The sequence below is a fragment of the Stenella coeruleoalba genome (assembly GCF_951394435.1).
Source record: "Stenella coeruleoalba genome assembly, chromosome: 2".
Taxonomy (NCBI): Eukaryota; Metazoa; Chordata; class Mammalia; order Artiodactyla; family Delphinidae; genus Stenella; species Stenella coeruleoalba.
Genome location: NC_137147.1, coordinates 248,905 through 262,994, shown reverse-complemented (window position 1 = coordinate 262,994; position 14,090 = coordinate 248,905). Strand labels below are relative to the sequence as shown.

The 14,090-nt window shown below is 58.3% G+C and overlaps 2 protein-coding genes across 5 annotated transcripts in view; one reads left to right on the top strand and one right to left on the bottom strand.

The window, feature by feature from the left end:
• BRF1 (BRF1 general transcription factor IIIB subunit) overlaps positions 1 to 14,090 on the bottom strand; it is a 71,788-nt gene that overhangs the window by 19,805 nt on the left and 37,893 nt on the right. For 3 of the 4 annotated variants that reach the window (XM_079914405.1, XM_079914406.1, XM_079914407.1), the window contains exons 4-5: positions 9,424 to 9,455; positions 6,216 to 6,288 (exon numbers count right to left, since the gene is read on the bottom strand). The exons of the other annotated variant lie outside the window; for it this stretch is intronic. In XM_079914405.1, the coding sequence (XP_079770531.1) occupies positions 6,216 to 6,288; positions 9,424 to 9,455 (105 nt within the window). The remainder of the gene's footprint in view (positions 1 to 6,215; positions 6,289 to 9,423; positions 9,456 to 14,090) is intronic. 4 annotated transcript variants of the gene reach the window in all.
• BTBD6 (BTB domain containing 6) lies at positions 2,623 to 5,185 on the top strand. The gene is made up of 4 exons (XM_079913149.1): positions 2,623 to 3,121; positions 3,209 to 3,299; positions 3,440 to 3,558; positions 3,728 to 5,185. The coding sequence occupies exons 1-4, from the start codon at positions 2,751 to 2,753 to the stop codon at positions 4,758 to 4,760; spliced, it is 1,614 nt and encodes a 537-aa protein (XP_079769275.1). The 5' UTR covers positions 2,623 to 2,750; the 3' UTR covers positions 4,761 to 5,185.

Below are 14,090 nucleotides of genomic sequence, written 5' to 3'. Positions count from 1 at the left end.
AAAGAATGAACTAAGTAGTTAAATAAAAAACTGACAAAGTGAAATATTTAAAACAGGCAAAAAAGAAGACTTAAATAGACATTTCTCCAAATACAATATACAGATGTCCAACCGGCACATGAGAAACTGCTCAACATCACTAATTATTACAGAAACGAAAATCAAAACTCCAACGAGGTACCACCTCATAACAGTCAGAATGGCCATCAACAAAAAAAACTTTACAAATAATAAATGCTGGAGAGGGTATAGAGAAAAGGGAACCCAGAACCCTCCTACCCTGTTGGTGGGAATGTAAACTGGTACAGCCACTATGGAGAACAGTATGGAGGGTCCTTAAAAACCTAAAAATATAGTTACCATATGACCCAGCAATCACAATCCTGTGCATATATCAGGAAAAGATACACATGCACCTCGACGTTCACAGCAGCGCTATGCACAGTAGCCAAGATGTCCATTGAGAGGGGAGTGGATGAAGATGTGGTACACATATACAATGGAATATTAATCAGCCATAAAAAAGAAAAAGAGACTTCCCTGGTGGCACAGTGGTTAAGAATCCACCTGCCAATGCAGGGGACATGGGTTCGATCTCTGGTCCGGGAAGATCCCACATGCCACGGAGCAACTAAGCCCGTGCGCCACAATTACTGAGCCTGCGCTCTAGAACCTGCGAGCCACAACTACTGAGCCCGTGTGATGCAACTACTGAAGCCCACACGCCTAGAGCCCGTGCTCCGCAACAAGAGTAGCCACCGCAATGAGAAGCCCCTGCTCCCGCAGCTAGAGAAAGCCCGCGTGCAGCAATGAAGACCCAATGCAGCCAAAAAATTTTTTTAAAAGAAGGAAATAATGCCACTTGCAGCAACATGGATGGACGTAGAGATTATCATACTAAGTGAAGTAAACCAGAAAAGGACAAATACCATGTGATGTTGCTTATATGTGGAATATTAAAAAATACAAAAGAGATACAAACCAACTTATTTACAAAACAGAAAGAGACTCACAGCCATAGAAAACTTATGGTTACCAAAGGGGAAGGGGCGGGGGATGGAGGTGGGGATTAACACATATACACCATTATATATAAAATAGATAACCAGTAAGGACCTACTGTAAAGCACAGGGAACTATACTCAATATTTTGTAACAGCCTATAAGGGAAAAGAATCTGAAAAAGTACACATATATATGTATATACATATTTATCTATATATAATTGAATCAAGGTGCTGTACACCTGAAACATGATATTGTAAATAACTATACTTCAAAAAAAGCTAACTAAAAAAAAAGATTACATGAGCGTTGCAAAGCGGGCTAAAAAAGGGGAAATGGAAATATTACTTCTAAAGCCAAATGAAACATTAAAAAAAAAGGTTAAAAACCTCCATCTTAAGAAAAAAAATTAATACAGGAAAAAAGAAGTAATAAAGAAAAGTAAATGTATAAGTAAATTATTTTCACCAGGAAAAGAATTTTAGGAGATAAAACCAAAAACACTATGGTGCTGGTACAAAGACAGATCTATAGACCAATGGGACAGAATACAGAGCTCAGAAACAAACTCACACATGCACGGTCACATGATCTCTGATAAGGGTGCCAGGACTACACAATGGGGACAGGGTAACGTCTTCAACAAATGGTGCTGGGAAAACTGGACACCCACATACAAGAGAAAAAAGATGGACCCTTAACTCACACATCATATACAAAACTCAACTCCAAATGAATTAAAGACCTAACCGTACGACATGAAACTGTAAAACTCCCACAAGAAAACGTCGGGGAAGAGCATGACATTGGAATGTGCAATGACTTCTTGAATATGACACCAAAAGCACAGGCAACAAAAGCAAAAACAGACAAATGGGACTATACCAAACTTAAAACCCTCTGTGCAGCAAAGGAAACAGTCAACAGAGTGAAAAATGCCACCTACAAAACAGGAGGAAGTGTTTGCAAATCATGCATCCAGTAAGGGATGAATCTCCAGAATATGCAGAGAACGCCTAAATCTCAGCAATGACAAAACCAACCCGATTCAAAAAGAGACAAAGGAGTCCAAGGGACTTCTCTCCAGAGACACAGAGGTGACCAACAAGCACCTGACGCGGTGCTCCACATCACTGACCGTGAGGGACTCAAACCCACCGTGAGACAGCACTTCACCTGTTAGTTAGGACGGCCGCCCAGGGGGTCGTCTCTCCGGGAGTTCATCCCGTCCCTTCCGCCCCTGACAGTCCCACGGACTCCGGACAGCACAGGCGCGCAGGCTGCAGGGTGGGTCTCGAAGAGGGGCAGCCCCTACGTAGGAGCTCGGACCACGCCAAGATCACCAAAGCCGCCGCCGGCCGTCCCGCCGCGGGCACGCGCCCACACGGTCCCTCCCGCATCTTCGCGGCCGGATTCCAGCAAGCGCCCGCGCGGGGCGGGGCGGGGCGGGGCGGGGCGGGGCGGGGCGGGGCGGGGCGGGGCGGGGCGGGGCGGGGCGGGGCCGGACGGGGGGCGGGCGAGCACGTCGGCCGCGCGGGGCGCAGCCGGGCAGGGGGCGGAGCCACAGGCGAGTACGTCGACCGCGCGGGGCGGGGCCGCGCCGCGGCGTGACGCGCGGGCGCCGCGGCGGTGCGGGCGAGGGCGGGCGGGCTGGAGGCTCCGGCCGGCGGGCGGGGCGGCGCGAGGGAGCAGCGCCCGCCGCCCCGGGCAGGCCGGCCCCCCGCGCGCAGGGCCGCCGCGGCCCCATGCTGCTGCCCCTGGCCTGCCTGCACGGCCGGGTGGCGCAGTGCCTCACCGCGCTCCTAGTGCTCGCAGAGCCGCCCCCGAGGCCCCGGCGCGGCGCGAGGGCGCACGGCGCGCCGCCCCCGCGCGCGGAGGCCGCCCTGCCCGCGAAGATGGCCGCGGAGCTCTACGCGCCCACCGGCGCCGCAGCCGCGGCCGCCACCGCCACGGACATCGCCAACAGCAACGCCGCCGCCGCCGCCGCGGGCAGGAAGGGACGGCCCAGCGCCCCGCTGCCCGCCCTGCCACCGCCCGCGCCCGCGCCGCCCGCACTCGACAACAACAACTTGGAGAGCCCCAACTGGCAGTCCTTCCACCCGACCCTGCGCGAGAGGTGAGCCCGGACCTGCGCCCCCGCCCCTGTCCGCGCCCCGCGCCGACCCGAGCCCCGAGCCGTGTCCTGTGCCTCTGCCCTTTGCAGGAACGCGCTGATGTTCAACAACGAGCTCATGGCCGACGTGCACTTCGTCGTGGGGCCCCCGGGCGCGGCCCGGAGGGTGCCTGCCCACAAGGTTGGTAGAGGCTCGGCCCTTTGAGCTCCCAAAGGCGACCGGCCGCCTCCCCGAGTATGGACGGTCCTCTTCCCGGGTGTGGCAGCCGCTGGGGGCAGGGAGGGCCCAGGGCTCAGGGCAGCTCTCTCTCTCATCCACAGTATGTCTTGGCCGTGGGTAGCTCTGTCTTTTATGCCATGTTTTACGGGGACCTGGCAGAAGTCAAGTCAGAAATCCACATCCCTGACGTGGAACCTACAGCTTTTCTCATCTTGTTAAAGTAAGTCTGCCTCCTTAGGGTGCAAGGATGGGGCGGTTCCTCGCTGCCTGGTTCCGCCAGCCAGCTGCCTGCAGCCTCCTGAAGTCCACAAGGATGGAGGGCTCCTCTCCCAGGCCCTGGGTGCGCGGCGTGCCCCACGCGGCCTGTGACTTGGCCCCGTCCTGCCTAGGTACATGTACAGTGACGAGATTGACCTGGAAGCTGACACGGTGCTGGCCACTCTGTATGCCGCCAAGAAGTACATTGTCCCCGCGTTAGCAAAAGCCTGTGTCAACTTCCTGGAGACGAGTCTGGAAGCCAAAAACGCCTGTGTGCTGCTGTCCCAGAGCCGGCTGTTTGAGGAGCCCGAGCTGACCCAGCGCTGCTGGGAGGTCATCGATGCTCAGGCTGAGATGGCCCTGAGGTCCGAAGGCTTCTGTGAAATTGACTGGCAGACGCTGGAGATCATCGTGATGCGGGAGGCCCTCAACACCAAGGAGGCTGTGGTCTTCGAGGCAGTCCTGAGCTGGGCCGAGGCAGAGTGCAAGAGGCAGGGCCTGCCGGCCACCCCGCGCAACAAGAGGCATGTTTTGGGGCCAGCCCTCTACCTGGTCCGAATTCCAACTATGACCCTGGAAGAGTTTGCCAACGGCGCCGCCCAGTCGGACATCCTGACGCTGGAGGAGACCCACAACATCTTCCTGTGGTACACGGCGGCCAACAAGCCCCTCCTCGAATTCCCCCTGACCAAGAGGAAGGGCCTCGCCCCACAGAGGTGCCACCGCTTCCAGTCCTCCGCCTACCGCAGCAACCAGTGGCGCTACCGCGGCCGCTGCGACAGCATCCAGTTTGCCGTGGACAGGAGAGTATTTATTGCGGGGCTGGGCTTGTACGGCTCTAGCTCTGGGAGAGCGGAGTATAGCGTGAAGATTGAACTCAAGCGGCTGGGGGTGGTCCTGGCGCAGAACTTGACCACGTTTGTCTCCGACGGCTCCAGCAGCACCTTCTCAGTCTGGTTTGAACACCCCGTGCAGGTGGAGCAGGACACCTTCTACACCGCCAGCGCCGTCCTGGATGGCAGTGAGCTCAGCTACTTTGGGCAGGAGGGCATGACCGAGGTGCAGTGCGGGAAGGTGACCTTCCAGTTCCAGTGCTCTTCCGACAGCACCAACGGGACCGGGGTCCAGGGCGGGCAGATCCCCGAGCTCATCTTCTACGCCTGAGGCGCTGTGGGATGGCAGGGATGCACTGCGAGTGGCAGGCCCTTTCTCTACAGGCAGCCCGTGACCGGCCACCTCAAAGGTTGCGCTCGCGGCGTGCCTCCTCTGCAAGTAGTCGGCTGGAGCCTGAAGCTGTGACACAAGATGCTTTCCTACACAGCCAGAGCCTCGGCCTCTGCATCTCTTGTACGTTGGGGCGCACCTCCCAGGTGGAGGGCAGATTTGGGGGGCACAAGGCAGGCTCCAGATTCCCGCCCGGGGCACCCACACCGCCTGCTTTGAGGGCTTTGCCGTCCCTCGCATCCTCTTGGATTCTATTCTAAGTGGTTCTAAGCTTAAGATCTGTTCAAATCTAAAATGGGAAAAGTCACTTAAAGTAGTTCACCTGTTTAAGTGGATTTTCATAATAAAGTTTTAACAAAATGAGAGCCATAGATAAATGACTGCGAGTCTCAAATTGCCCTAACAGTGCTTAGTGGGTAGTCCCAAGAGGCCCACCCGTCCCCGAGTTTGCCCTCTGCCGGCAGCCCGGGCCTCCGCCATCTGGGAGGGCTTGCTCTCTGGGCTGCAGCCAGACTGCTCTAGAAAAAGCCAGGTGTCAGGTTGTGTCTACTTCCTCAAGTGTCACTAGCTGCTCAGAATCCTACTGTTTGATTTCGACTGGGTGGGGGCGTGGGGGGTGCTCTGCCGGGCCCAGGGCTCCTGCCCCCAAGAGCGGACCTCCCACCTCAGGCTCCGCAGCAGCCTGCAGGCGCGTGCTGTGGCGTCAGGCAGGCTCGCTGGGCCTCTTGCCTCTATCCTCCCTTGCTGCAAACTCCTTGGGCATTTGTTTCTGAAAAACTTCCGCATGACCCCCGGAGGGAGGGACCGTGTCACTCGGCACAGGGATACAGCCCCCAGCCCCAGGTCCCCCCGTGCCCGTGGCCCTCCTCCTCCGGGCCCACCCTGCTGGACCGTGCCTTCCCGGCCCCAGGGGACCACCCTGTGGGTGACCCAGGACTGCACGCCCTGCCCACCCTCCCTGGCCCCACACACCACCTCCTTAGTACAAGGAGGTGCCTCTAGACGCTGATGGGCGAAGGAGGGAGCAGCCCCTCCAAGCCAACTGTGCAAACAGTCCTCACGGTAAAGCTGCCACAAAGGCCGACCGACCGTGGCTGGGAAAGGCCCGGCTCCATCTGCAGGGGGCCTGCCCACCCCGAGGCACCGTGCTGCCAGGGGTGCTCCTCGAGAGATGGAGAGACGGGCCCCCATCCACGCAGCACTTTCGTCTCACTCCATCCCTACCTGCGGGCACTGACCACAGCATTCTGGTTTTAGACCAGGAATAACCCCCCAGGCTGCTGGGCTCCTGGCAGCCTCCAGGTGAGACACTTCTTCCCTGTTAGGTCCCTGCCCTTGCACACGCCGCCCTCCCACCCAGAGCACCGGCAGCGCGCCCCGTGAGCCCCGCAGTACCTATTGCTGGTGCGTTGATGCAGAGCTCTCTCGCCAAAAGAAGGAACGTCTTCCCCAGCACGTAAACGTTCACCTGTCGTGAAGACACCACAACTAAGAAGGGCGTTCGTGTGCAGGAAATGTTGCCCTTCTTACTTCATCGTCCAGTCTTTAAGAGTCCCCCTGCTGCCCCCCACGAGCCCCCAGAGCGGCCCAGGGCACTCCTTCCCTCCCCCAGGTGGCTTTTTTAGACTCTACCACTATCTCAGCAACGACTGAACTTGCTGAGAAGAAAAGCTGCCTCGAGTAGCTGGCCGAGCAGAATCATCAAGGGCGCAAGGCGCCACGCCTGTGGGGCCCACGGCCACTCTTCTACCCCGTTCCCAGGGGCTCACGGGGGCATCCTCTTCTGTCCCCACGGGCCAGCTCAGTCCTGGCTGTGGGGCTCTGCAGGCCTCAGTGACCCTACACTGCTCCCACCTCAGGTCCGAATCCACCATGGAGCCTGCCCCTGACCCAGTCACCTGCCAGAACCTCCCCGGGTGCGACTGAGCCCGGGGCCTGGCCAGGCACTGTCCTCCCAGCCTGCCTGGTGCTGGCCGAGGGCTGGGCAGCTCGTGGGCAGGACGCTGCTGAGTGGACTTTGACGGCAGGAGTAGCGCAGGGAAGACTCGGATGGCGTGCAGATCTGAGAAAAGCCCGGGCTCTCACCCCAGGCCCGAGCTGTGGGCTTCGCCGTCCCAGCCTGAGCTGGAGAAACCCCTGCCCACCTGCCTTCACCCCAACCCTGCCCACAGGACTCGGGCCTCACAGGAGGGCTGCCTCTGACCTCCTCAGAGAGCTCCCTCACCTGATCAAGCCTGGCCTGTGAGCCCCTTGGCCCAGCACCCAAGAGGGCGCCAGAAAACGTGCTGAGGAAGAGTGAAGACCTTGTTGTGCGTCATATCCATCACGGGGCTTGCACATGGCACACGGGCGCCTGCTGCCACCAGGGGACCAGGGTGCTAAGGAGTGGTACAATGTTGAGTCTCCTTAGGGGAGGAGATGAGGGTACCTGTGGGCACCAGGCAGCTTGGGGCCTTCCCAGCGGAGGCCAGGCCTCCCTGTCCAGGCAGCAGAGGGCACCCCCCACCCCACTGGCAGTCACTCTGTCCTCCGAGATCCCCATCACAAGGGCTGGGGGCTCCCGGGGATGCCTGCCGCCAAAGCACGCGTGTCAGTGTGCACCCTCCTCCGCTGGGTTCCCACCAGGCTCCTGCATCCCGACCCTCCTGCCTCATCCTCTGCTGAGGCCAGAGCAGAACGGACCTGCCACCCGGCGTGCTGTCTCCACCTTCCCTGCAGCACATCCCGCCCCTGCCTGCCCACGCCATGACCCCCACCACCCCAACCCCGGGACCTAGGCAGACGAAGCCTGAATGCTGCAGGAAAGCGTTCTCTGAACAACTTCGAGTGGAAAATCAAATTTTAAAAAGGATATGCCTGTAAATGTGTGGTTATTGCCAGAGATGCTTTGACGGTCACTCTCCTGCGTCTGCGGCTGTGTGTGGGCGGCCAGCCCTCCCTGTGCCCCTACCACATGGCGGGCAGGCTCCGCAGACCTCGAGGGCTCCTGGCTCTGCCTCTGAGGGGCCGGGGCCCAGGCACGTGAGTGCCTATGTGTCAGCCTCACTATAAGGGGGGACAAAGGGACATCCTGCCAAGACCCTCAGGGTGCTGTGGGCCCTCCACAGCTCCTGCCAGAGGGTGTTGGCTGTGAGCTGAACCCAGGGAGAAGCCCACCTTGGTGCGCGTGTGAGTGAGAACGGAGTGAGCCCTGAGCCTTCAGCTCACGTCCTCTAAGCGCTCAGCCCTCGGCAGTGCAAGCCTCCGAGTGGGACCCTCACCCGACACGCGTGCTCCACACCCACAATCAGCTGCAGACACGTGTGTCCTGTGAGTGCTGAGCCTGTCCCAGCCCCTCCAGGGCGGGGCCAGCGTGGGAGGCTGGGAGCGGGGGGCTGGGGGGTGACGGTTGCCAGGTCACCTCCCACCTTCCCAGTGCCCAGGTTGGGCTCTGCCCAAGACCAGGGGGCCCGAGGCTCACCCTTCCACCTGAGGTGTTAGAACTGTCTGTGTGTGTCCAGCCTGAACGTACGGGGTCTCACTGGTCAGCACAGTGACTCTCCGCTGGGCCCTGATCCAGCCCCAGGTGAGTGGGTGCATCTACTCTGTCACCCTCTCCCACCTGAACCCTGACTGGTGTCCCACTTCCCAAGGTGTGAAGCAAGAAAGTACTGGAGCACCTCCCTCTCCCTCCCAAGTGGTGCCCATGCACTTCTGGAGCGCTGTCCTGTGCCAGCCCTCACTCCTGTCCTTCCTGGGAGTCACCAGGATGGAAACCAGGCCACGTGGCCTTGCCCTGACCAAACGCAGCACTGGAGTGCTGGATTTTCACGATTCCAAGGGATTATGTTTAGCGTGACCCCTGAATATTTCAGCAGGGCTCCTGAGAGATGCCATTTATAAAGGCACCTGGGAGAACACAAATGCAGGTGGCATCTGAGTTCAGTGAAGGTCTGTCTGCCGGCACCGAGGGCACTGAAGGCCCAGCACCGGGCTTGCGAGGAAGCTTCCCCGTGGGGGTGGGATTCCTACGAATTCTGCATGAGTCCTCACACTGCAGTCACGTCTGCTTTCCATGACATTAGTTTTCCTTCCGAGCCCTCAGTGGAGTGATCACCACAGAGCCCAACTCCAGGGCACGGGGCCAAGCTCGCCCCAGCCCCAGCGCCATCACCAGGGACAAGTGCGGAGTTGCGGTGGCTCCGCCCCGGCGCTGCTCCCACCCCGCGAGCGTCCCATCCACACAGGTGTCCCTCTTGTTGGGTCTTTCCATTACCGTCAGGCATTTGGAAATGAGAGGTGCCTTCCTGGAACTCAGAAAGCAAGTTTCCCTAAATAGACTGTAAATGTAAGTTTTTATATTGTTTAAAATGTATGCATGTGAGTCCATTTTTTTTTCTTTTAAAGAATCTCCCTTGCCTTGGACAAAGTTCACCTGGGTCTCTCCATTGGTCCTAAGGCCAGGGCTGCCCAGCCCCCGGGACAACACCATCACCCTGTGTCCACTGTCTCCCTACCCACTCCATTTGCCAGTTTCCAAACAGAGACCCACACCCTGTGTGTCCTTCGCCTGTGGACCCTCCCAGCCGGGGCAGGAAAGGGCTGAGAAAGGAAACGCATCTACCTGGAGCAGGTCGCTGAGGTCGAGGAGCATGTCTGCAAGGGGAGTCAAGGAGCAGCGCCCGGCCCACAGGCTCCGGCCGCCTGACAGCTTCCAGGAGGCAGACCCCTGCTGTAGGGCTAAGCTCGGCACTGGATCGTGAGGGCAGAGTGAGGCAGCCGCGTCAGGGCTCAACTTCTGGGAGACCTCCGAGTCAGTACCGGACGAGGGGGAGTGGAGCTGGGGTGGGGGCCTGCAACACGGTTCTCGGAGTGCAACTGCCTTGGCGGGGCGGCTCCCGCATCTGTGTGGGCCCTGCCCAGCCAGGGGTCCCCTGCTCTGAGGGGCCTCCCGCCCCGGCCTGCCCAAGAAGTGCGCAACCACACTCACTGCATCTCACGAGCATCCGCTGAGCGGCTGCTGGGTGCCCAGCAGTGTCCTGTGTCCCAGGACTCAAGGCTCCTGGGGGACAGACACACACACCAGGCTGCCACTTTTGGTGGCCGGTAGGCACCACTTCGGTACTGGTGCTCGAGGGGGCAGCTGTGGGGACTCTGGCGTGGGACCTATCCTTGCTCTCAGCAGATGGTTAAGTAGTAACCAGAATATGTCCTAAGCGATTCAAAACTCAGCCAGACACATACACAGAAATATAAAACACGAGCCACTGAGAAAGGCAACTTGTCAAATGAAGTGAACTTAGCGTCATTCATGGATATGCTATGGCTCTGAGAAGTGACTAAGAAAGAAATCCCCACGATGCTGAACCAGAGCCCAGACCAGGTGTCCAGAGGGAAAGCCTGGGCCCAGCAAAGCAAGGAGAGAGGAAATCCCAGTGCCAAAGCCTCACACCGGGCGGCCAGCATTGGAACGTGGCCTCCAAGGTCCTCGAATCAAAGGCACCTCGTTTCTCAGTCTGAAGGCAGACGTTTCATCAGAGTGTAGTCACAGTAAGACAGATAATGCTACAGTGCAGACCAACAAACTAGTGAGAAGCACTTCGAAAAAAAGAGAAGTGAAATCACAAGAAATGAAAGGAAGACCACCGTAAATATATAAGCAGGAATCAGTGACAACAGAACAAATTAACACAGCCAAGAGACTATACGCCCTAAGATTCCAACTCTATGACATTCTGGAAAAAGCAATATTGTGGAGACAGTGAAAGGGTCAGGGTGGCCAAGGGTCAGGTGGGAGGATGAACAGGCGGGGCACAGGGGATTTTCAGGGCAGCGAAGCTGCTGGTATGATACCACGATGGTGGACACGTGGCCTTTCACTCGTCAAACGCCTGGAGCATGGACCACCGAGAGTGAGCCCTCACATCAGCTATGGACTTCAGTTAACAATACTGTACCAACACGGGTCCATCAATTATAACACACAGCACACTGACATGAGCTGATCACAGGGAAACTCTGTGCTGGGTGGAGAATACGGAACTCTGCACAATTTCTTCATGAATCTAAAACTGCTCTTCATACTAATAAAATAAATGCAAATAACGGGCAAAAGTTTTGAACAGATATTTCATAAGAGAAGCAAAGAGCCCCCCCCCCCCAGCAGCTATCACAGAAAAGCAAACTAAAGCACCCCTACAACAGCAACAGATGACCGCAGCTGCCACGCCCGCCGGCAGGGCGCCCAGTGGAACACCGGCCCTGCTCGAGGGCCTCCGACCACGTGGAGAGGAAAAAAGAATGTTCACAGCAGCTCCGTGCACAAGAGCAAAAGACCGGGAACAGCCCGGGGGTCCGTCGACAGAGACACCGATGACCTGTCACACACTCGCCCCATGGAGACAAGACGGCAGAGGCCTGCCAGGCGACAGACCTGCAGGAAGAGCACACAGCCGCATCCCGGACAGGGCGTTCCAGAACAAGCAAAACTAACCCACGGGCGTCACCAGGAGAGCGGGTGCCTCTGGGGTGGGGTGTTGGCGCCGCCCTGCATCCTGACAGAAGACCTGGTCGCACAGACACATGCGCTCCTCAGAATTCATCAAATGGCACGATGAAGACTTGTGCATTTCATTTTATGCCAATTTTACCTTAAAAGGAAATAAGAACCATAAACAAATACTGGTATCTAGTCAGTTAATAAGCTGCCTGCTGAAGGGCCTGGGGGCACTGAATAGATGTCTGCACCCTACTTTGAAAAACACCAAAAAAGGACAGGCTGAGGGATGGCTGGCGGGTGGGAGGGGGCCGAGCATAGACTAGCAAGGTGTGGATGGAGACGCTGGGGTGGGGGGCGCCCACTGCATAATCACTCCTTTCAACTTTGCCACGTGTTTGATATTTTTCATAATAAAATGATGGGGGGGGGATGTGTGTATTTTATAAAGGAGATTGGGATTCAACTTCTAACCAACTTACAGTGAAATGACATTGGCTGTCCGTGAAATGACAGTGGCAGGGCACCTGGCCCGTGCCCACAGGAGCGTCTAGACAGCCCTGGTTCCTCTCGGAGTGGGGTGATCTGAATTACGTGCTTCCTGAACGAGCCCCCCCACCCATGCCCCATCCTGGGCCAGAGCCCACCAGCGCCCCCGGGGCCTGGGCCTCAGTGGGTCCAACTGATGGGCGTTTGGGGTTCCATGGCTTGGAAAAGTCTCCTGTCTGGCCGGCCCCTGGGCCAGTGTCCTTCCCAGGAGCCGTTCCCTTTTGCTAGGCAGCTGCATCCAACCTCGGTGCAGAGACCCCAGACCCCCAAACCTGCTGGGACGGTAAGTAAGCCCACAGATGAGGCCTGCGTGAAGCCCTGGCTCAGCATGAGTGTCGTTCTGTTGGCCTCTCTGTCTCCCTCCCGTCCTCCTGGGGCCTAGCCGTATTCTAGCGGGCGGCACTTCTGCTCAACGAACACCCACTTGAGTGCCTGTCCTAGAAGAGGTGCATCGGCACAAAGACGGGTGGCGGATAGAACACCTTCAGAAGATCCTGGACGTTCCTGAGGGTCCAAAGGCCAGAGTGCGTCCAGTGGGTTTAGAAAACGCGCGGCAGCCCATGCTGGGCGACCACTGTCCCTGGGGCCTGGGAGTAGCTCCGCCCCGAGAGGACGGGAGACCCTCTGGCGGGCCCACACAGCACTGCTGGGAAAACAATCACAGACGGGACCTGATTTAAACTGAGACTCATTTTTGGTCAAAGGAAAAGTTTACAGAGATCTAAATAAGGCAGAACTAAAGGTCAAAAGAGCGTGATATTCCTCTACGCTGCCTCTGATACAGTGTCTCTCCGGGTGAAAAACTGCCCCTGCCCATCCAGAAGGTTCGAAATGTCATGTGTGTGCGTGGACGCCACACCTGAGGAAGGACAGTGAGGCCAGGGGTCAGCCACGTGAGCCCACAGCACCCTCCCGGGGCCGCACCGGACACGAGCCGGTGAGTCCCAGAACGACGGTACCATCAGCACTGACGAGCCGAACCTCGACGTCCCTGAGGACGACCTGCCCAGCAGCCACCCACCCTCTAACCCCGCGGGGCCCCCCTGCCCTGGCGAGCCCTTCCCCAGGCAGCCGGCCCACAGCCCTGTTTAGAGCAGGAGCTCGCAGCCACGCCCTACCAAGGACAAAGGCCACCAGGACACCTGCACCGGTTATTTCCAGGCAGTGCCGCTGTACCTGCACAGCGACATGGAGCCCTGATGTAAGTCTCTAAGAGATCACCCAAGTCCTGGAGGCAGTCCACAAAGGGGCCGGGAGTGGAAGCAGGCATCCAGGGGAGTTACAGGGCTGTGTGACAAGGCAGGGCGGCGCCTGGACGCGGGCTGCGGGGCAGCGGGGCGGGGGGGCTCGTGGGGGTGTGGTGGGCGGCAGCCAGGAGCCACCGAGGAAAAGGAAGGGCTTCCCGTTGCGCCAGGGGCCCTGCCAGCTGCCCCTGCTCCCCCTCAGGGCACTGGCTGCCCCCACGGCACCAGGCAGAGGCCAAGGCCACAGCCTGGAGCTCACAGAGCCCCACCCGGGGGAAGATAAAATGGAGGGCTCGGGGACCTCCAAGACAGCCAGCCTCGAGGCGCCCAACTGTCGAGAAGTGGGCCAAACACCACGCACTCAGGCTCCCTCCAGGCCCTGGTCAGGTCCTGCTCCGCACAGGCACAAGGGCGCAGAGGCTTAACGCCACGGCCAGCGGCAGTCAGCCTGGAGAAGAGAAAGTGGACAGGGACCCCTGTGATGGCACTGCCAGGTCCTGCCCAGGTCCTGAGCCGAGCACACCCCAAGATGTGCAGTGAGGACCCAGACAGGCCAGCCTCCACTGGACCCAGGCTAGCTCCCCACAACTCTCTGCCTGCCAGAGGAAACGAAGTCCCCTGCGGGGGCAAAATTACCCACAGTTGCCACAGGTTTTCAAACACTATATCCAGCACTTCGATAAAAATTTACCAAGCATGACAAGAGACAGGACCAAATAACCAAAACCAAAAGAAAACTCAGGCAATAAAAACAGAACCACCGGGCTTCCCTGGTGGCGCAGTGGTTGAGAGTCCGCCTGCCGATGCAGGGGACACGGGTTCGTGCCCCGGTCCGGGAAGATCCCACATGCCGCGGAGCGGCTGGGCCCGTGAGCCATGGCCGCTGAGCCTGCGCGTTCGGAGCCTGTGCTCCGCAACGGGAGAGGCCACAGCAGTGAGATACCCGCGTACCGCAAAAAAAAAAAAACAGAACCACCAATGACCCCACGGTTGGAGTTACTA

Excerpts from the sequence above, each read along its gene's own strand:
- BTBD6 (XM_079913149.1), top strand. The coding sequence starts at position 2,751 with ATGCTGCTGCCCCTGGCCTGCCTGCACGGCCGGGTGGCGCAGTGCCTC. Across the intron at positions 3,300-3,439 it reads GGAGGGTGCCTGCCCACAAG|TATGTCTTGGCCGTGGGTAG; the intron begins GTTGGTAGAGGC and ends TCTCATCCACAG. Across the intron at positions 3,559-3,727 it reads GCTTTTCTCATCTTGTTAAA|GTACATGTACAGTGACGAGA; the intron begins GTAAGTCTGCCT and ends CGTCCTGCCTAG.